Source organism: Asparagus officinalis, chromosome 7 (genome assembly GCF_001876935.1).
Source record: "Asparagus officinalis chromosome 7, Aspof.V1, whole genome shotgun sequence".
NCBI classification, from domain to species: domain Eukaryota; kingdom Viridiplantae; phylum Streptophyta; class Magnoliopsida; order Asparagales; family Asparagaceae; genus Asparagus; species Asparagus officinalis.
Window position 1 is genome coordinate 73757054 of NC_033800.1, and position 22925 is coordinate 73779978.

The window sequence follows — 22925 nt, forward strand, 5'->3', positions numbered from 1 at the left end:
TAATTAAAGAAGAGAAAAAAATAATAAGAATATTTCGTGCAATTAGTGTTCCCTGCCTATACAACGTGCACAACGTGGTCTCACCACTAAATAGATTTCTAATATCTTTAAGAAAAAAAAGAACACTGTAGATAATCTCACAAAAAGAAACAAGAAACTTGTCTTTCTCTCAGAAACGAGTACAAACATAGTAACGCGTCTGCGTACATAAACCATTATCTCCTCAAAAAACATTTCATGACAAAAATCAAACTAAAAGCCTTCCCCTGCCATAAAACGGGCCTCATCCACCTGCCTATTTCAAAAATGGTGGCTATTTCTTCAGATTCATCTTCGCCTCACAATGGTCCTCACAAGCTAGGAAATTGGGCTTAGAAGAATATGCCGTTGCAAAATTTAGTAAGAAATGCAACAACAGCGACTAACACCCAGACTCTCCCAGATTGTTATCCTTTTGAATTCTCTTGCGTTTCCTCGTCCTCTTTCTCTTAGCACCGCCACTAGTTTCGCCATCCTGCACAAGGCATCATATGAAACGAGATCTGTGATTGCAGCTTAACAAAAGAACATAAATTGCAAATAGACCCCAGTATTGTCGTCGTTTTGAACTTACTTCCTTTTTTATTGTTGTAGATAGACCACCAGAGTGAAATTTTTGACTATTTTACCCTACGGTGTCTATTTGACAAAGAGACAGTTATCACTTTGCCTGAGGGTAAAAGATTAAAAAAAAATCACTCAAGGGTCTATCTGCAACAATAGAAGTAGAAGGGGTAGTAAGTTCAAAATGATGGGTGCAGAGGGGGGTCTATCCACAATTAACCGCCAATAAGAAAAACAAAGATATAAATTAACTACCTTATTTTCTGCAGCGGTTGAGTCACCTATCATTTTCTTTTTCTTGCATGAAAGCGGATTTGGACCCTGTAAAACATCATGTAACATGGTTACTTATAACTGTTACCGACACCACCAACAATAATTATAGAAGGTAAACAATATACCAGATGATTAATTGATTCGTAGCTACAAATTATAAGACTTAAAGGAATCAATAGCTAGATATGTCATAAAGTGGCAACTGAAAATAATATTGTAGGTCCACTGCAAGGTTTTTAGTCAATTGAATATGATCATCAGTAATCAACCACTTGTAGAAGAAACTCAACGCAAAGCATGTATACAAATGCTCGCATAGACAAGTAAACAAACAAAGAAGTAATGTAATACCACCATGAAGAATGGACATCTAAAAGTTACTATTAGAATTGCTGTATGTCAATGCTAGTAAGCTTGAGACCTGATTAGCAATTGAGAACCCCTTCAAGAGCAGAAAGACGTTCACCCACTTTCTTCAGGAATGACAGAATATCCTCAAGAATTTCACTACAGCCACCTTCAAGTCACTAGACTTAAAAAATAAAAAATACGTGCATATATGCAGGATAATTGATAGCATTGCCCCATGTTTGAATATATCAAATAGAAAATAGTCTGCACCTTTCGCATAGATAAGAAATTGCTCTCCTTGTATATTAGTTAGAAATGTTTCAGTTGATAGAAGAATTTTCGTTTATTCACAATATTTACACTGCCAAGATTCAGTTATTTCAACACTGACAAGCATTTTTTTCTCAGGAACAAAACCTGTGCAACCTTTCATCTCTGGTCTACTGTATCAACATCATTTCTCTCATGAAAACCTCAATCTCATGCTTATAAAAGAAAATATTTATAAAAACAATAACGTCTTATCCCAAATTTTGGGGTGACTACATGAATCCTATTCTCCATTCAGTTCTGCTGAGGGCTGTCTCATACATTGAGTTAACCACTATCATCTCCTTAATTGCTTCCAACCAAGTTCTCTTAGGCCTCCCTCTCGTCATCCTTGCTCCATTAATATTAATCTCATCAGTTCTAATAGGTACATTTAGCGGCATCCATTGCACATAGTCATACCATCTCAATTAATTCTCTCCCGTCTATTTCTTGATTGGAGCAACTTCCTATCTCTCGTTTGTTATCATATTGATCAGTATATAGTATACCTACAAGTCCATCCTAACATTCTCAATTCTGCTACACTCATTTTTACACATATCACAGAGTAGTACCTTGTATACTGTAAAAATATTGTGGATGCTGTGATAAACAAAATTGTAATTTCCCGTCCCACCATATACCTAAATAAAGTACATCCTAAAGGACATCCCAAAATTAATTACTATACACAGTTGAAACAAAAGACAATACAACAAGATGGAAGAATGTATGTATTAGTAGAGAGAATTTAACGAGTGACCATTAAAAAAAAGTTGAAAAGAGCTAATTGAACAAATATACGAAAAGCACCCTCAACTGAAATTATATTCCTATCTGATTCCCTCATTTCAAAGTAGTATTTGCAATAATCTCCACAAGTGTAAACAAGCATGAAAATTTTAAATGTGAAATGTTTCACACTCCAGCTTTACTGTCAAATAATAAAGGTGATGGCCATGCTACATAGGTATGGACAACAGCAGCAGGCATCCAAAAGTAAGAATTTGATGCAGCGAATGTGTATACTATAGCCCAAAGAGAGATCAGAGATGTATATCATGAAATCCAGTTACAAAAACTTGCTCCAGTGCTCTACCGTGATAAATAAACAATGCACATGCTCGTGAGTAACGTATGCACATATACATGTTAATGTATGCACATATACATGTTAGATATTAACTGCAAAATCTAACCTTTGCTCTCTTTCTTTTAAATTTACTTTTATCTGTCACAGCAAGCATTCTTCTTGCAATATTCTTCTCCGGAATAGTCACAAGCTCGTTGCCGGAATCATCTTGCGCATCAGGCGAATCTACTGGATTTTCCAATTTATTTTTTAATTTAATCTTTCGTAGTTTTTGGTATTCTGAGTCACTCATATGCAAGCGCTTCTCCTCTGTAGATTTGACGAATTCCCGTTGATGTGTCGAGGGCTGCTCAATAAACAAGGAGTTCCTCAAACCATATATCACAGGCACGCCCGGAATCTGTAAGATAAGAGAAAAATGAAATAAAGAATTACTGAATACTGGAGATAATGCACTATCACATTGGATAACTTAAATGCAATGCAAACTAAATATTTCAAAGCTTGTTAGAGCTGGTGTTTGCAAGGAAAGCTCAGTTTAGTTGTAAGACCATGAGCATGTCCTTGAATGCAAATATGCATAATTTTTTTCTTTGGCTGAGCTTATTCATCATAAATGTTAGCCCTGGTTTTCTTTAATGGATATTCAAGCACTGTATCTTACTCAACTCCATCATCTCTATTTTGGATATGGATTCGTTCCTCCCTAATTAGTTCATCATAGTCTCACATACATCAAAGTTTTTCATACCTAACAAAGATAAGCCATTAAACAACAAAAATTAACACTTTAAAAGGAATTCCAAACCAAAATTACTGCTCGTAATAATCCCACCTCTCAGAACATCAGATATGTTCTTCATGCTATTTCGTACCTCAAGTTTTTTTCGATGGGCTGTTCAAGCTCCATGGCTTACTTAAATCCATACATCTTTATTATATCTAAATTTTCTCTACACTTAGATCGAGAAGCGTTCCTCCTTAACTAGTTCATCACATTCTTTCATATGTATTCAATTTTGCCGTACCAATTAACAAATATAAGTCATTGAACAAAAAAATTTTACTCTATAACAAATACGTATTCAATTTTGCCATACCAATTAAGAAAGACAAGTCATTGAACAATAAAAATTGACTCTATAACGTAATTTCAGGCCACAATTAGCACTAAAAACTCGAACCTCCCGGAACATCTTCCGGATTTCAGCATCTTGAGTAGCAACAAAGAAGTGCTCCGCATTGCTCCCTCCGATAATCGACTCCACACATTTCTCAGCACTCACCCTTTTCTCCTCATGATCACACCTGCCCCAAACACAAAGCCACCATTCAGGAAGTTAAAAAAAAATCCCCCAAATTCCTTTTAAAAAAACCCAAAACCAACACAAACCTAGCGGTTACAAGCATCTGAGCAGCCTGAAGAGACTCCGCATAGTCCTTTCCGAGGCTCTTGAGCTCCCCAATCACGCATCTACACAATCGACACTCAAGTTTCATCAGAGACACAGTTTTTGTTCAAGAGATTTGAGGGTAGAGAGAGAAAGGTACCGGCTTGTGAAGAGGAGGACTCGGGCGCCGACGAGATGAGAGAGGACGTCGTCGGCGGGGGTGAGATCGTGGGCGATGAGGTGATGGATGAAGGTCCCATCGCAGATAATCTTGAAGGGCTCTCTGAATCCGAAGCAGGCCGCGTAGAATCTCACCACCTTGCGATGCCGCTTCTGCTTCTTCACTCTCATTGCTTCGAAAACCCTAACCCCAGATTGTTGATTGAGCTAGGGTTATTTTTTTTTTGTCGCCGCGCGCGAGAGAAATAAAAGCGAGGACAAATTTTCAAAACCAACCCCTTTGGGTTTTTAATTGCAAAAAACGATCCATTTCAATCTTATTTATAAAAACTGACCCAGTTGGTTGAAACTGGGTCGGTTTTTAAAACTTTTTTTCCCAAACTTCACGGGAGTTCAACTCCCGTAAAGTTTTATGAGAAAAACTTCACGGGAGTTCAACTTCCTGGCTGAAAACAGGTCGGTTTTTGTAAATATTTTCAAAACCGGTCGTTTTTTGCAATTAAAAACCCAAAGGGGTCGATTTTGAAAATTTGTCCATAAAAGCGAAGACGGTTTTTTTATTTTAATATCGATATTAGTCCCTTAACTATTTAATATTTGGAAAGGAGTACTGCTATACTTACCTCAAAATAGGTGATCCTGTGTGGGACATATCGTCTTCCTATCTCGTGATGCACGGGTGATATGTCGTCTCCCTGTCTCGTGATGCACTGTTCAGTGGGACATATGTAGGCGTCAAAAAATGCTAATAGATATCCCAAGCATAGAGAGGATCACTCAAAAATTCACAAGAAAGGATTTCATACTGTTTTGGAAAAATCAAAACAAGTATGAACTGTCTCGCCAGCGAGACAGTCTTTGCTGTCTCGCCAGCGAGACAGTCTTTGCTGTCTCGCCAGCGAGACAGTGTTGAAATAGTCAAAACTACATGCTCTCGTAACGGGAATGACGACGGAAGAACATCATCAGAAACGTCTCGAGGAATTAGAGATGTTAGATGAGAAACGCTTGGAAGCTCAACAACAAATCGAGTTTTATCAAGCTAGAATTTCTCGGGCTTTCGATAAAAAGGTCCGACGACGAAGCTTTAAAGAAGGAGATCTAGTTCTCGCCGTTCGAAGACCTATGATTCTCACTTCTAAGAAGAAAGGCAAATTTGAACCTAAATGGGAAGGACCGTTTGTGATAGAAACAGTCTATTCGAACGGTGCATATCGCCTGGTTACCCAAGATGGCAACAAATTGATGATGCCAATAAATGGGAAGTTCCTGAAAAAATATTATCCGTAATATATTCAGGATAACCTGTGTAAAGCGGGAAGTTCCTAGAGAATCCTATATAGGATATTTCAGGATAACCCGAGATCAGTTCACTATTTTAAATGAGAAGCTGGTCATTTGAATAATTCACTGTTCTTTTACAACTTTTGTTGAGATGAGATTTAATGATAGTTAATCTTTCCTCAGCAAAACCTTGTAATATAATCATGGAAGATGAGATTTGATGATTTGTAATCTCACGCTATGAAACCCCCATCGGTCGGATTGATCAACGATCATCAGTATGTATCAGTCGACAGATTATTTCGTGTCAAATTCTTATGTTTAAAATCAAAATTTCCCACCGATTAGTTTGTGCAAATCAACAAACTCATTGTTATTTGCACCCTACTCCTATTCCTCACTTGGTCAAACCTTTAAACAGTTAGGACCAAAGCCAAAATCCCCTCTCGATTCGTTCCATGAACGAGAGGTCCACAAATTGAGCGATCAAACCTTCCTACAGTTAGGATCGTCTCAAAATTCCCACTTGGTCAAACCTTACTACAGTTAGGACCACAACCAAAATCTCCTTTCGATTCATTTTTGCGAACGAAAGGTTTACTTTTGAATTGAGTAATCAAACCTTATGACAGTTAGGGTTATTCAAACCAACCTATTTTCTCTAAGTGGAGATTCCACTGTGAGTTTCCTTTTCATCAGGAGATAGAATATAAAATTCTCCCTCTCCGATTCTGGGTTTATCTCTACCAACAAACAAGAGACCAGGAGATAGAATATAAAATTCTTCCTCTCCGATTCTGGGTTCATCTCTACCAACAAACAAGAGACCAGGAGATAGAATATAAAATTCTTCCTCTCCGAGTATGGGTTTATCTCTACCAACAAACAAGAGATTGAGAAATGGAATATACAATTCTTTTTCTCTCCGATTTTGGGTTCGTTGTCCTATATAGGAAATGCAACCTATTCACACTTTGAAATCCATGTTGTTCACACATGGGGGATGTTATCTCTATCCCTTATTAGAGATAAGCCTACATCTAACACATGTAGCCTACATATTCAACAGTGTAGTTCAAAGTCTAAAAGAGTTTAATTCTTTTAGCGCAACGTTATATGTGAAACGGACTTAGATAATTCACATACTAGCCCGATTCAAACGGTAATCGGTAAAGGTATATCAAATCCGTTGATGGCTGAGGATTTGCCAAAAATCCTATAAGTATTATGGTTATTTATTCTAAATAAGAATGAGTAATCATAATAAAAAACCTCAATGAGCAAAAAGATTCAATATAATGAGCAAAAAGGTTCACTATATTGACCAAGAATTTTCAAACAAAGCTACAAACAAAAATATAATGTTCTCCGATTACAAGAGTTTATATTGACTAATTTGATTTTCAAGTTTTGACAGCTCTAACGCATAAGTCTGTTCAAGCTCAGCCGTCAATTTAATTTTGAAAGCTTCTTCATCAACACTTTGAAGCGCGGCGACCTCTTGTTCCTTCTCAGCAATTATTTTATCTTGAAAGTTCAGTTGCTGTAACAGGTCTTCCTCAACATGAATTTCCTGCGTCAACTCAGACTCCAAGACATCAAGAGCATCCTTGGCCATTGCAAGTTCCTCCTCTAAGCGAGCTATTTCCGCTCGACTCGATTTTATATCTCGGCGTAGGTTGACCTTGGCTTGTGTCCTTTTGCCAATATTCACCCTAAGCTGGTGACTATGGGCTCTTAATTGTTGGAGTTCAGAGTTGGCAGATTCTTGAGAATTACGCCACGCTTGCAGCCTGGATTCCATATGAGAAGCGATGTAAAAAGGTACGCCTTTGGTGCGAAGAGTTTGCAGAAGTTCAATATGTTGCCTCAAATCAACCAAATAAGCGGTGACTGAATCGGCTAAGTCGTTATACCCTTCCTCTCTGAACCCTGATATAAAACGCTCAAAAGATTTTTTATAATTCTCAAAATACGATCTTTTGAAGAGAATGCGATCGACCATAGAGTTCAAAAAGGAGATGAAGCCTTGGAGATTAGAGCAGATAACAGACTTGTCCGGATCGTCATCAACCAATAACGCTTGGATTTGAGTTGATAATGATGAAGGAACTGCGAGAAAGTCAAATAAGTCAGTACAGTATATATATATGCATACAAGACAACAAACTAAAGCATACCAAATTCGACGGAAGAACCTTCAGCATGACTTGGTTCGCTCAAGGATGATAATCTGGATTCCTGAACAGTCAAGATTGGTTCAGGAATGGTAGCTGTTGATGCACCCGCTACATCAGGGACTTTTTCAACTAAAGTCTCAGAGGACGGCGGGTCCAAACTAAGAGACTCTTTAAGAGGAGATTCTACAAACAGGAGGATTACAATGAGCATAATGATAATCCGAGCTTGAAACAAACGATAAATGAAACTCACCAATTCTAGTCACAACATCGGCCGATGTACCAACTTCTTCAGTTGGTCTCGCTTTTGTTGCAACTGGACTAATCTGGGGAGTGACAGTGACTTCTATCATCATGGGGTCCATAGGAGTAGAAGGTTGAGGTTCAAGAACTGATGATTGCAAATCAACTTCGGTTCTTGTCCACGGCACAAGTTCACTACCCTCCAGTCGATCAGATGTACCAATGATTATAGTAGTATCAGTTCCAGCAACTGGTCCTATAATTCAAATACTTATATGGTTAATCAAGTTAAAATATATATGTATGCATATATGGAGTTTACAGAATAAAGGTCTTACTTTCAGAAGGACCTGCTTCTGTTGGACCGACTCCAACGTTGGATTCCGTGGCTGCACCAGGAGTTTTCCCCGATAGTAAGTCGGAGATATACTCATGGTCGCCTTCAGAGAGATTGAAATCGAGGTGATGTTCATTGAATTCCTCGACCTCTGTTGTATGCGTGGTCTCTCCTCCAACAGATTCGTGCATTGTGACATCTACAAAATGTGTTGAGTCGTAAATGACACATAAATTTAGACGAATTTGCTCAAAAAAGACAATTAATTTTACCTTCGTTGGTCGGGGCTGATTCGAGAGCTCCACTACTGGTACCTGCTTCTTTTAATTTGACTAAAAGGAGAGAAAGCGCACAGGTCATTAGAGGAGGCACACGGTCCGACTCATTCATTTCTCGGATTTCTCTTCCGAGAGGAGAAAGATCAGTACCTGTGTCCGCAGCTGATGGATCAACGTCAGGAGTGGGTGGAACATCAGCCGATCCTTCCTTCAGAGCATCATGCATTTGTTGGACGAAGCTTGTTTCCTCAATTTCCATACCTCCGGGAGAAGCAGCATCAGCTGACAATTCTCCTTCCTCTCGACTCCCTGCAGAAGTTGAACATGAAATAAGTTTGAACGTCAAAAAGTGTAAAAGCTATAAAAACAAATCGTTACCTTGCTCATCAGAAGAAGCACTACGACCAGACGCCTCTTCTACAGCAGGAAGATGAACGCGCGGTTTAGAAATAACTTTCTTCTGTTTCTTCAGAGGGCGTGCATCAGAACCTTCATGACGATGTTTGGTGTGTAACTCAGCTCGGGGAGAAATTTGAGTTTGAGCTTGATTAGAAGTTCGAGATATTTGCCGACGAATGAGAGGCACCATATCCTCTTCATCCTCTTCGTCGCAACTAAGAACTTCTACCGTCATCCGGTTAGGATGTTCCATGACGACTCTTTCCTTACGTTTCTTTGGAGCAGCTTGTGGTTGGGTCGGAGCGACAGAAGGCCTTACAAGTCCTCTATCAAAGAATGAATCGGGAAGGCCAGATACTTCCTCAGAACTTGATTCATTCTCATCTTCCCCTTCTGAAGTTTCGGTTGCTTCACTATCAAACTCCTCTTCACTATCAACTGGGAGAGCCGGTTCCTTTCCTTTCCTTGATGATTCAGCAGCCTCTTTTCCTCGAGGCGACATCACAGCTTCACGGGTCGGTTCTGTTGCTTGCCGGGGAGCTATTTCTTCCTCCGAGTCTGATATCCTTCTACGTCGAGTGGCAATATTAGTGGCTATCAGCCATTTGCAGAAGAGAAAGGTCATCCTTAGGGGCGGCGCCTCTAAAGGAAGATCAAATTCAACATTTGTGCAGCCAGCAATGCTCCAAAACCAAGCTCTCGCCCCGTCGATAAGTCCACCTCGAAAGCTGAGGTGACGATTCGGGTTGCCGATGTATATCTGATCATACCCGAACTGACGGGCGAATCGACATGGAAGATAGGGTTCGATGTGGCAAACATCCCTTATCCTGAACAACAGATATCCAGGTCGAATATTCATCAACCATCTGAAGCACCCGACATCCAAGATGGTACGATTCTGCCTTGGGTCTTCAGCATCCACTAAGGTAGTGTTGTAAGTACCGGAGAACTGAGGGAAGCAAGGAAAAAATTCCCAACATTTGTGAATTTTAAACTGCCTCGTTATGTCCGGCTCTCGATGTTTGCTCCATTTGCAATTCTCGAGATTTTGCAACAGAGGGACACTGAGATCTACCGTATCAGGAGCCTCCATTAAATCTGGTCGATGAAGTACCAACCAGGCCATTAAGTAAGTATAGGGCAGCTCCAGCTTCGGAACGGACAGGCTGGCGGAAGGTTTCTTTTTCTCCTGGGTAAATGCGGAGATTAGTTGCCGCAATCCACTATGAATATCGGCCACCATAGCGGGAAGCAAAGATAATTTGCGACCTGTAGCCAGCTGGACGGCCGGATACAACACTTCCATTGGCATCGCATCTGCGGATTGATGGGGAACTACACATCTCTTTAACCATAAGGCTAGAAAACCTGCCAGCAGAGCAGTAGGGCTAATCGGAACACCAGCAGGGTTTCTTTTTCTCCTGAGTAAACACGGAGATTAATTGCCGTAATCCACTATGAATATCGGCCACCATAGCGGGAAGCAAAGATAATTTGCGACCTGTAACTAGCTGGACGGCCGGATACAACACTTCCATTGGCATCGCATCTGCGGACTGATGAGGAACTACACATCTCTTTAACCATAAGGCTAGAAAACCCGCCAGCAGAGCAGTAGGGCTAATCGGAACACCAGCTTGCCACAGATAAGAGCGGAACTTAGTGCCGTGCAAAAATCCATCTTCTGAGCGCGAAGTATAAGATTGCGCGTTGGTTTTCTCTAACAGACGGTTAATTTCATCCGTACTCAAAGGAGACAATCCGCACACATCTGCCGAACGGACATCCAGGTTCTTGAAGAGGTAGTCAGCGAATTGTTTTAAGCTGACCTGAGGAGATTTCTTTCTGGCTTTGGGCTCCATCTCGGCCATGGCTATATGATAATGGCAAGTCAATTCCCATAAAGTATCATGAGTCACAGTTGAGCTATCTTTCATCTTGTTCAGCTGATTGCTAGTTGGAAAGAACTCTTGATAGGGAACATCGCCCATAGGCAAACCAGACACCTGCATCATTTCATGCAGTGGTAATCCGAGTTCCCCGTTCTTGGTAAAGAATGTATTAGTGTCCGGGTTATAGATCTCGAACAAGCAGAGGAAATGACCCACACTACTCTGTAGGCCATTGATGGTGGCACGAATCGGGACATCTAACCCTAATTCTGCTAACTCTCGCCCAAAGCGGTTTAACACATATCGGGTCATCCTGGTCCACCACCATTTGTCCCCAGAATAATGGACCCATCCATAGCATCTAAAAGTCTCTTTGGGTAATCTTTTTCCCGCTGCCGCTAACCGGTTCTTCACGGTGTTGGCTTGCACTATCTTCTCATTCTGAGGTATATTATCTTGTCCTAAGATACCCGGATGAAGCCCCCGCACATGAGCTCTTTCACTGGAGCCTGGGTTGGCTTCCTTCCCAATAAAACCACAATGAATACGCTCGTGGTTTTCAGTCAACTTCCAGAACATCTCACGTCCAACTGATAGATTCCTGAACATTAATAGTGAGTGATCCCGGGGGATAAAAGGCAGATATAAGAATGAGGACCCATTCTGGTGCAACCATTGCGCACGCTGGCAGAAAGCAATCTTCGGATCTTTCACCGAATCACCAAACAAGAAATATGGCTTCCTTATGCATTGATTCGAGTCTTGCTCCGAGATCAAGGGCGCATCTGTGATTAATCGTCGTAGAACACGACAACTACCTCGCTGGATTAATTCTCTATCACTTCCGCTATAATCAGATTTAAACTGGGGAGAGGATTCAATTAACGGGATCCCCTCGTAATAAGAGTGGGTCACGCTACTCCGGCCAGTAATCACATCAGCAGTAAATATGGTAGAAGGAAATCGGACTGATAAAAGAGGCATACACATAAATTGTGTAAGTGTCATCCTAAAATTTTAGAGAAAAATGGTATATCTCATTCTATAAGATATAGTCGTTATCTCATAACAGGTGTGACGATTTTCTATCCACCATATGTATAAAGGAGGTATGCGGGTATTATAACGGCATACCAAAACCTTTCAATGCATATGGGATGATGTAAAATCGCCCCTGTGTATTATGAAGTGTGTTTTGTCAAAGCAAAACAAACACTTTTAAGCGTCGATCCCCTCAAAGGAGGATACCGGCTCTTCTCGAAGGTACCTCAAAGGATACAAACGAGGATCTGCAAGCAAAAATAGGAACATACATATGGAATGGACGAAATACAATATTTAAATTCGTGAAAAGGTGAAAGAAATATACCTCCACGTGAGGGTGCAGCAGGGGCAGCCTCCTCAGGGCTCTGAACAGTCGGTCGGATTCCCTTCCCTCGAGCTCTACGTGGCGACATGATGAGTATGTGATCTACATTGAAATCCAAGAGGAAGGTTAAGATTTTGAACATGAAATCGACAAAAAATAGGACAAATACAACCGAAATGATGCATGCACAGTCACAGTTGAAGGAGAGTCAAAATTTTGGAGAAAAGGGGAAGAACAAACCTTTGAAATCTGAGTGAAATCTTCCCAAACAAGAGCACCTCCCAAGTCGGCAACAAAGAGGAGAAGAAATAGAAGAAAACTGGTCGAAAATCGCCCAAGAATCGCCCAAAAAATCGCCAAAATCCGACGTAAAAAACCTAAAAACCCTAAGTCCCGACTTATATAGCAGCCGGGCGAGACAGGAAACTCTGTCTCGCTGAGCGAGACAGACAACTCTGTCTCGCCGAGCGAGACAGAAAACACTGTCTCGCCCAGCGAGACAGAAAACTCTGTCTCGCCGAGCGAGACAGTAAACTTTTCTGTTTTGCACTATGGAACAGTGGAATACTCCAATGGGTACACGAGTCTAAACTGTATTCCCACCCTCAACAGGAAGTTTCTGGAGAATATTAATCTGAATATTCTTAAGGATAACCTGAGGAATTCTCAATGGATATACCAATTCAATGGTAAACGCTGAATTCACAAGAGCAAGTATCAACTTCAATTCAAGATCTCGACAACGGTCAAGCGATAAACGCGACGCCGGGAGAACGTTAGCTATTCTACGAAGAACTGGATAGACTAACAGCAGAAGAGGTTAAACATTGAAGCCATTTACAAGTCCTTTCATACGATCTATTCAGCCAAGCATTGAAGGGATCGTAAGTAAAATCTATCTTATCCAAAGTATCCCATGCTCCTCTATAAAAGAATGAGTCTGGAATACTTTGGAGGGGGTATCTGTAGGCGTCAAAAAATGCTAATAGATATCCCAAGCATAGAGAAGATCACTCAAAAATTCACAAGAAAGGATTTCATACTGTTTTGGAAAAATCAAAACAAGTATGAACTGTCTCGCCAGCGAGACAGTCTTTGCTGTCTCGCCAGCGAGACAGTGTTGAAATAGTCAAAACTACATTTGTAACTGCCCTACACGTGTCCATTAACTGCCAAGGGACGTGGGAAACATCATGGGCGAAAATCACGTGGATAACTGCCAAAATAACGGAGTTTGAAACGTGAGAGAACAGTTACAGCGAGAAACTGCCATTTTCCGAGACAGCATTTACTGTCTCGCTGAGCGAGACAGCAAATTTACTGTCTCGCGGGTCGAGACAGCAAACGCTGTCTCGCCCAGCGAGACAGTAAACACTGTCTCGCCGTACTGACTTCTTCGATTGTTAAGTTTTTGCAGTTACTGACCCTTGAGGCTATAAATACCCCCCTAGGGTCACTTCTGACGAGGATCGAGCATTTGTTAGAGCATTCCAGAGCAGAGAGAGCAGAGATTTGGGTTCTTTTCTTGCAACGCCTTGAAATTAAGCTTCGACTTGATTTTAAGAAGAACGACTATCTTACTTCGATAAGATATCGTTTCAATTTCTACTTCGATAACGAAGTTAGAATCATAAGCCCCCTCTTCACGATCTGTGAATCGGCGGTCCACGAACCAAAGCGTTCCCGGCACAGGCAAAGTCCCACGAAAACGAGAATTGATAGACGATTTTCGTGTTTGTTTCTCAAGAGTTGTAATTTTTTGTTTTGTTGTGTAGAAAAAGTCTTATAAAAAGATTATTCTTTCGAATTTGTTGTAATAGAACAAAGTTATAATGAATTCCACAGCAGCGACTTTTGAACCAAACAACATACGAGGTGTCGCCTCTCTATCCCGTGATGTATTGTTCATGAACAGTGCATCACGGGATAAGGAGGCGACACTTAGCCTGTCCCACTAAACAGTACATCACGAGACAGGGAGGCGACATCTTGCCTGTCCCACTGAACAATGCATCACGGGATAGGGAAATAACATCTCACCTGTCCTACTCAGGATCCCCTATCGTGGGGTCCCTGAGGTATTTTTCTTTGGAAAGTAGTAACGTCCCATAAACTAGTGGTGCTTTTCAGTAGCAATTAATTTGGAAGAATTTATAAGAATTGGGACCAAGTGATAATTTCAAGGGTCATTTAGTATTAGTCCCTTGTATCTTCAAAAAATCCGTATTAGTTGCTCGAATCTTATGAGTCTTACAAATTAGTCCCTCAATGACCGAGAGACTTCTTTCTTCCCCGATCCGAAACTCGTACGCCCAACCTCAGCTATATTTCCCTACTCACTCGTGATTCGAGAAGGCTCTTTATCTTTCGCCTACGTTTAGGATTGTGATTAGTAATGCGAAGAGCGGCAGGGTAACAAGAAGGATTGGTCGACGACAAGATGTGTAGGTGACGGTAGCATATGTTGTATTTATGAGGAATTATAGATTGAAGAACAAAGACAGGGTCTTTTGGGGTCTCTGAGGGACCAAAATGCAAGACTTTTAAGATTTGAGGGGTAATGAGCAATTTCCACGATTTGAGGGACTACTATATTAGTATTGAAGATTTAAGGCACAAAGATTTAGATAACCCTATATTTAGATAACCCTTTGATTCTTCTAAAATATTTATTTGTTTTTTCTTCCTTTATAATTAAACACTGAAAATGGATTTCTCAAAAAAATAAATGTACATAGAATTCTCACAACATATATCTAGTTTCACTAAACAGTTTTTTTGTATTTTCATCCACAATTATGTATCCAAATGCGTTTGCACATATTAGAACTCTTACCTTCATTAATTATTAAAATGAAATCATAGTGAGACACACAACATAGCAAGACAAGGGACATATGTTCGCATTGTTGATGGCTCTCTTCCATTCCATGGAAAAGAAATCATCATTTGGATCTCATTATTTGCCAAATTGTCTACCTCGTTACCCTTATCAGTAGGTTTCGCATGATTAAAACCGTGTTTTATGTAGATATTTATGCTTTCATAGTTAGCATATTTTTCTAGCATCCTACTAACATCTTCATCATTATAAATCAATTGGAGTTCAGTAAAGAATAAAATATCAGGGTCTCAATACCAATACCAAAGAATTTCTATATTCTCATGTCCTAGGTTAAGAGCAAAACTCATCACTGTATATTCTTATGTTAGCCCAGTGGCTTTTAAGCTCTCAAAGTTTGTAACATTCTCACCACAATAATATGAAACCATATGTGATTCAAATGAACCATTATGATGAAGCTTCACGGTTGTATACCTGCAAAAGGAATTAAAATGATTGAACCTATAAATCAAAACTAAACTAGAAATAGACAACAATTGAACCCATAGACTAAAACTTAGGATTTAGCATAGTAAAGACCAACATCGCCATACTGATTTGCACTGTTGCACCTTAAGCAGAAAAAAGTATCTTAAACAAAAAGAAAATACTGTAAAAAAGGGACTAATTGCCTTAAAAAATTACATTGATTTGGCTACCTATCCGAAGAAGAAATAATGACCATATTCGCCTTCAACAAAGAATATATCATATCTTTCCATCTAGAAGGTGAAAATTGTACATATGATATATGTACTTCGAGTATTTTGACGAGACACTAGCACGCCAACTCAGTTTTTCAAAATTCACCGTTTATACTCTTATTCTAGTCATTTTCTTGAAAATTAATCTTTTAGTAAGATCAGCCATTTGATTTGGAAAATGCTAATGCTCGTAAACAAACAGTCGATGAGGGTTGTAGAGTTGTTGGATCGTCGAGAGGGATGGAGGGCCGCTTTCCTTCTTCGACTTTATGCCTGGTTCTCAGAGTTCGGGGGTGAGTGGATCACCTGCACACACAATAATCACGGGAGTACGGGGCCTGTTTCCCCCATGGTACCTCCGACGATCAAATAAGCTGGTGTACATAGTCCAAGAATAGAGGAATAGTATCCTCTTCTAATATGTCACTAAAGAATTTTCTTTAGGTAGTGATGGAGAGATCGAGCATGCTCCTGTGGTGAATAGCGTTTTTACTTATAGAGGACGTCAGGGGCAGGATCGACATTTTGTGAGAGCGCGGTCCATGATGATGGCGAGGGATGGGCTGGAGGCTGTGTCATCCTTTGCCTGATACGTGTCGATTGGTAAGTTATGGGAGGTCACTTCGGTGACATAGGGAATCAGCAGCCATTGCGGCCTGTCAGTGAGTGACGCGTAGTCATTTGAGGTCTTGTACAAAAAAGCCCCCCTTCAAGCACCCGAAAGAAGAGCTACATGGAATGTAAATGAAACACTCATGAGCGTATTCATGTATGAAACACCTGGTATGCCCTAGTTCTAACGAATCCTGGTATGTGGCTGGTCCGTTAGGACCAGGGAATCTGGGGATGAGACTTGTTGACTGCTAGACTGCTTTTCATTTTCCAATTTTGCTTTTTGATGGAAAAGCGGACTTTTCCCTATCGCTTAAAGACCCCTACCACTTTCTTTCTTAATATAGAAAAACTATTACATACAAAGCATAGTCCTGGCGATAGCCAATGCAATAGAAGACACCAAAGCCCCCGGGGAAATATGTCGGTCTCGCAGAAACAATTAGGGGTTTCGACTGATCCTTTCCGGAGAATTAGATGGTCTTCCCGAGCAGGCCTTTTATTTGGTGGGGCGTCAAGAAGGCGATAGATATGGCTTGCTCAAAGCTCTGGATCGATAATGCTGACTCTCAAGCCGCGAGCTGCGGAAAGATTGATTAACCATAAAGATTTGATTGGCCATGGTAATGTTATCAAAAAATTAGACACATCTTGAAAGAGTTCGGAAGACTGGCAGACTGGAGAGTTTCTCATAGTTAGAGGGAAGGGAACAGATGTGCGGACGAGCAAGCAAAAAAAGTTTCTGTGGATGAGACTGAACTTATCCTTCTCGACCTGATATAGATCTCTCACGGAGTCAAAGTTCTGTACAAACGAGTGGTCATGTTCTAATTATTAATCCATATGGATACTTTGATTGCTTTAGAAGTTAATATCGGATTTTGAAGTTGGTAAAGACCCCTCACCCCTTGTTTAAGTCAGAATGAGTCCCCGGGACGCCGGGACATTGGCTTCCGCCAACATTGAACTATTAAGGATCGCATCCTGTGCATATTCTACATTATAGCCTGCAACTGATTCAGCTTCCGCTCCGTGATATGGGGATCCAACAACCGTCGAGGCTTGTCGGCGAGTGATGTGGAGTCACTTCTGTGTTATGGGGACCCAACAACCGTCGGGGCTTGTCGGCGACATAGGGAATTAGCAGCCGTTGCGGCCTGTCACCGAGTGACGCGGATCCAGCAGCCGTCGGGGCTTGTCGGCGAGTGACGTGGAGTCACTTCTGTGTTATGGAAGGTCAAATAATACTGAGAAATAATATTCTGAGTCACCATTGGGGAAAGTGTTGGTTGATCGACGGGTAATCATCTTTTGCTCGACTGAGTCCGCCCTTCGAGTCGTCTTGGCATGAAGTCGACTCGACTGAACCTGCTTTCAGGATAGCATATTTGTGGGGGAACATGGAACACCCCATAACAGAAAATATTTTAATTAAATTTTTATTTCTCACATCGGATATTTTTTTGGCGTATGTGGTAAATCCTTATACCATAACACATATAAAATTCTTGTTAAAAATAATTTGCTAAAGTTTCTCAACTCAGATTATTTTTTAAAATGTATAACAAACTCTAACATGACAACGCATATATGTAACAAAATAATAATCAATTTTGGATGAATATGATAAACCCTAACAATTTTTTTTAAAGAATATGATAAACCCTAATATAGATAAAAAAAAGGACAAATAAAATGAACAGTTTTTGGATAAAATACCTGTCACAATCCACGTTTGCCTTTAATCGTTCGCTTGTTTCATCTACTTTCAATTTCAGTATGATCAAATTTGGGTTCCTCTGCTTCTCTCATCTTTTAAGGTTTCTCTCACTTAATAGCAAGAAGCTTTTAATCAGAGTTTTTTTTTATAATTATCTGCTTTATGAAAAGAGGAAAGTTGTAATTGGCTCCTTCAAGATCGTTCAAGGAACATAACTTTTTTGGGGAGCCATAATTTTCTTCTATGTTGTTCTTTTGAGAAAATAAAAAATAATCGTAAATAACATAATAGTAATAGATATTTGAGAGAGGGTAGAGTTGTCTTCTCAAATATTTATTTAACAAAAGTTTTTAACGAAATGTTAAAAAAGAACTAACGTTATAACTGAGGTGAGCTACATGGACTAAGTTGAGAAAAAATAAAGTACAATGACCACTTTCAAAATGAACCCAAAGGATAGGACCAAATTGATATTTATCATATCATATCATATCATATTATCACATCATATCATATCATCATACTCCTTATAAAAGTGTGAGTTTAAGAAAAACTTTTCATAGATAAAAATGCCCCGATTTTTTTAGATATTACATTGTTATCCTATCTTAATTAATATAAATTTAATTATCCATAGTAATTAGTAAAGAGATGAAAAATTATTATCCTATTCTAATATTTTCAAATTTCAACATCATGTTAAAAGATAAAGATTTTACAGGAGTTATTTTTTCTTTAAATTTTATTGTTTGTGAAAATTAGAAAAGAGAAACAGTTTGCAAATATGAAAAAATTGAGGTGTATGTATGTAAAAATCATAACTTCATTCTTTTTTATTCAGACCAACTTATTTTTAAATTTTAAAAAAATTCGTTATGGATATGTACAGACCGGATTAAAGTGAACAAAATCCCCATCGTGGGCAGCATTGAATTACATTTAGACTCATCTAAAATGATAAGCCTCTAGAGACATTCTAATGCATATTGTTATCATACTGAAATTGTATTAATTTTACAAGCGTTATGCTTGTGCTCGCACATGGTTGTTTATAATTTTTAGGGGTTTCTATATAATTTTGGACTTTTGAGGTGATTGTTTGTCATGTTCAAATATTAAAAAAGGTTGCTTGTAGTTTTTATCTTTTTTTCATGGTGCTACTCGTATCATTCAAAATTTTGGGCCATTGTAATTTTCAAACTTTTATGGGCTGCTTCAAAATTTAAAATTTTCAATGGTCCTTTTGCAATTTTAGATTTTTAGGGGGAGTTTGTAATTTTCATACTTTTCAGGGGCTTGTTTGTAGTTATTGGTATTTGTCTATAATTTCTAAATTTTAAAGGGCGTTGTTTGTAGTTTTTAGATTCTTCAGTGGATTGTGTGTAGATTCATATTTTTTAGAGAGCTATTTGTAATTTTTATATTTTTAGTAATTCTTTGTAATTTTATAGATTAATATACAATTAGGAATGATTTGAAGGTACATATTGGCCTTTAGGAATAATGTTCATTGTGTAAAATTATGGGATAATGGCCTTATGGGGTTAAGTGAAAAAAAAATCAAAATGTATTGGGGAAATTATTGGAAAACAAGTTATGAAAATCACTAGGTGAGAAATGAAGTAGATGCAGTTTTAAATATTATCAAGACCATTTATAATCTAATTGATTTTAATAAGATGCCATACTTATAAACATTTCTTTACAAGGAGAAGCAAAGATTGAAAGTACATGAGATTGGGCATAAATGATTTGTCGCTAGCACCCTAGTATGGAGCTTACAGAAATATGTTTCCAATCTGAGGCCCTACCTCAAATGAAGAAATAGAGAAGAGTGCTTTCTACCCTAAGATCTTGTCACCTCTCTATCTTGTTCTCCTCCCGCTACTTTCTATTCCTCCTCCTCCCATCTCCTTCTCCTTCTCACGAGCCAAGGAGTAACCCGCTGATCTCCGCCTCCTTCCTAAGGTTCGATCTCTCATCTCCACTCTCTTTTACCTTTTTGATTTGCGGTGTTCTTGAGCCTGCATGCTTGTGATCTAATCGAAGTCGCAGCGGGATTTGGGAGCTGGTCGGGGTTGAGGGGCTGAGAGAGACAAAGCAGAGGGGGAGGAGGAGGAGGGAGAGGAGGAGTTCATGATATATAGAGAGAAAGGGGATATGTGTTTTGCTTGGAGGAGAGCTGAGAGAGTTGGGCCGTTAGAGGAAGAAGAGAACCGGGCTCGGGTTCAGGCGAGCCTAACCCAGCTCCGACGAGCTCGGCCATGGCCTCCTCGACCTCCAGTCCCTGCAAACCCTCTCCCTCTCCGACAACAACCTCACCGGGCCCTTGAACTCGAGCCTATCCCAGCTCCCAAATATTGCATACTCCTCTTTGATGAAGTTTCAAACACTAAGTCAATGTCATATACATACAAAACTACGAGTAAACCCGAGAAATTGAATGTTAAAATTTATAGTTCGACATCAATGACTGTAACTCCTCTTTTTCCTTTTCTTCATTTACAGTAGCATAGCATGTTTATATTTTTTTATCTATTAAATCGAAAACCCATCCTCTTGTAAGATTCTCAACAAGAATCTCAATAAGCCAAACTCATTCTAGCAGAAAACGACTGCAAATGCTTCATGCAAACTTCAATCTTCTTAGATTAAAAACTAAAACTTTTTGCATCATAAAAGACTCCGTAATAAAAACTTCCCTTCCAGCAAAACGAGAGGAGAGAATCAAACAACAGCAGATTAAATAAAAATCCAATGCCTATAAATCAAGTTTTATTTAATCTGCTGGTTAGTTTTATATCTCTTGTTTGTGATGTTTGAGTTTCTAATTTTTGCTATTATAATTTTAGTCATGATTATGACATTGATGAAGAGACTGCAAATAGGAACTGATTAGTATATTGGGGTTTGGGTTTGTTGTGTATGTCTGAAAACTTAAAGAATGATTAACATGCTCATTGTTTGATAAAATTCCAGTTATTAGAACGGATGTGTATCTTGGGTTTGGGTTGTTGTGAATGATTTCACCTCGATGAATTTAGAGTAAGCTACATATTTCTAGTTTGATGGAATTAAAGTGAAAGAGGTATGCATATTTTGTGTTATGATGATGGGCTATTTTTAAGATATGCAGCCAAAGTTTATAGCAGCAATATATTAGCGAGACAATATATTGCAGCCAACATTGTTATTATAAACTTCATGGTGAGACAGATAATGAAGAAAAGGACCTTTTCTAAGCACATTTTCTCTAATTTTTTTTGAGCTTTGGTTTCAGCTCTTGGCATATTTCTAGTTTTAGTTGCGTGCAAACTGTGCTGAATTTGGTTATGAAGTTGGTTTCAGCATTGGTTCAGTCTTGGTTTCAGCTCCAGTGATATAGGCACATGGGATATTTCCACAGAGCATACTTATGAGTTTTTGGTGTATATGTCATATGGGATCATGTCCTTTGATGCAATACGTATTTTCCAGGTTCTTATTAATTTTTTGTTGCACCAGCCTTTTGTCCAAACTGCATTTAAGTTGTTACATGAGACGAGTGGAAATCTGTTGCACCAGCCTTGGTTTCAGTCTTGCTATGTTTTATGGTTGCTTATTGTGTTGCTTATTGTCCAACTTATTGTGTTGTTGTTTCAATGTTAGTGCAAAAAATGGTTGCTTATTGTGTTGCTGTTTTCATGTTTGTGCAAACTTTGTTTGGTTTGGTGTAAACTTGGTTTGCTGTTTCCATCCTGCCTGGCTGCTTGCTTTTCGAGTTCTAGCCTTCTTTCTCCTTCTGACATTGCTCATTACCAATGTTATTATTGACGGAGCTAGCATATTCTACGACTACACTCAGTAAGCTGGCATTACTTCATATCTTTTCATAAACATGCATATTTTTTATTGTTTAAAGTTGCACATTTGAGATAAAATAGTGTAGTCATGTTTCTTAGTTGTTCTTGAGACCATTTTTCTGTCGGTTGATGTTTGATTAATTTCGTTGTTTCACAGGTGGACCTTTGTTCTTGTCACTGTATATTTTGGGGTATGTCCTTCCTCATAACCAAATATTGCAGAGTAAATATGTGTGTGCCTGTCAGTGTGCGCGCGCGCACATGGGTGCTTGATGTGCATGCTTGCACTTTGTGATGGTTGATATCTTTCATTATATTCATCTATTGTTTCAATTAGTTTTCAATATATCACATGATATGAGCACGCCGTTTACATAATAAACCATATCTTTCAGCTTGGTTCTTTACTGACCGCTTATGGTTGCCACTAATATCTCAAGAAAATGGGTGGTGATATGATGAATGGATCAAGCTAGGATGCAGAGCGTGGTATATATGCAGCAAACATCAGTGAGAGGAGTGAAAATGTTCACCGAACAATTTAAATCTTGGTGTTTAATGAGGAACACAATGTTAAATGGGCTGTTGTATCAGTTTTATGTGTTCCAAATCATCTACCAGGTTGATATCTGATCTTATTCGTTTATTAGTTGATAAAAAGTTAAATGGGCTGCTGTATCAGTTTACGACATATATCCATGATCTATTCAATTTTTGTTGTTAATATTTTGTCTTATATGGGTGGTAATCACACCATGGTGACCACAATTAAGTTTTTTTTTTATATTTTTAGTTTGAACCAAACACTAGAAAACGAGGGAATCTATTCACACATCAATTGTTTTCTTTTTCTTTTTCAATTTGAACCAAGCTAAGAAAAGTGGTGGAAAGTACTTTCAACCCATATTTTTTGGCGAAACAAACACAAGAAACACTTTCGTGGAAAGTGAAGGAAACACAAGAAAGTGAAGA

General features: G+C 39.1%; 2 protein-coding genes across 2 annotated transcripts; both read right to left on the reverse strand.

Moving 5' to 3' along the window:
• LOC109849103 (rRNA-processing protein UTP23 homolog) lies at nt 67–4433 on the reverse strand. The gene is made up of 6 exons (XM_020418898.1): nt 4187–4433; nt 4029–4109; nt 3820–3943; nt 2742–3035; nt 859–924; nt 67–514 (listed from the first exon to the last, which is right to left on the reverse strand). Exons 1-6 carry the CDS (start codon nt 4375–4377, stop codon nt 422–424), a joined length of 849 nt encoding a protein of 282 aa, XP_020274487.1. The 5' UTR covers nt 4378–4433; the 3' UTR covers nt 67–421.
• Nucleotides 6741–8119, reverse strand: LOC109849636 (golgin subfamily A member 5-like). The gene is made up of 3 exons (XM_020419490.1): nt 7924–8119; nt 7671–7853; nt 6741–7602 (listed from the first exon to the last, which is right to left on the reverse strand). The coding sequence occupies exons 1-3, from the start codon at nt 8033–8035 to the stop codon at nt 6863–6865; spliced, it is 1035 nt and encodes a 344-aa protein (XP_020275079.1). The 5' UTR covers nt 8036–8119; the 3' UTR covers nt 6741–6862.

What these genes read in the sequence shown, in the direction of transcription:
- LOC109849636 (XM_020419490.1), bottom strand. Translation starts at nt 8,035, where the DNA reads ATGGACCCCATGATGATAGAAGTCACTGTCACTCCCCAGATTAGTCCA. An exon ending in CGATGTTGTGACTAGAATTG is followed by an intron (nt 7,854 to 7,923) that starts GTGAGTTTCATT and finishes TCCTGTTTGTAG; the next exon opens with AATCTCCTCTTAAAGAGTCT. An exon ending in AGGTTCTTCCGTCGAATTTG is followed by an intron (nt 7,603 to 7,670) that starts GTATGCTTTAGT and finishes ACTTTCTCGCAG; the next exon opens with TTCCTTCATCATTATCAACT.
- LOC109849103 (XM_020418898.1), bottom strand. Translation starts at nt 4,377, where the DNA reads ATGAGAGTGAAGAAGCAGAAGCGGCATCGCAAGGTGGTGAGATTCTAC. An exon ending in TCCGGAAGATGTTCCGGGAG is followed by an intron (nt 3,036 to 3,819) that starts GTTCGAGTTTTT and finishes CTTATCTTACAG; the next exon opens with ATTCCGGGCGTGCCTGTGAT. An exon ending in TTAAAAGAAAGAGAGCAAAG is followed by an intron (nt 925 to 2,741) that starts GTTAGATTTTGC and finishes GATGTTTTACAG; the next exon opens with GGTCCAAATCCGCTTTCATG.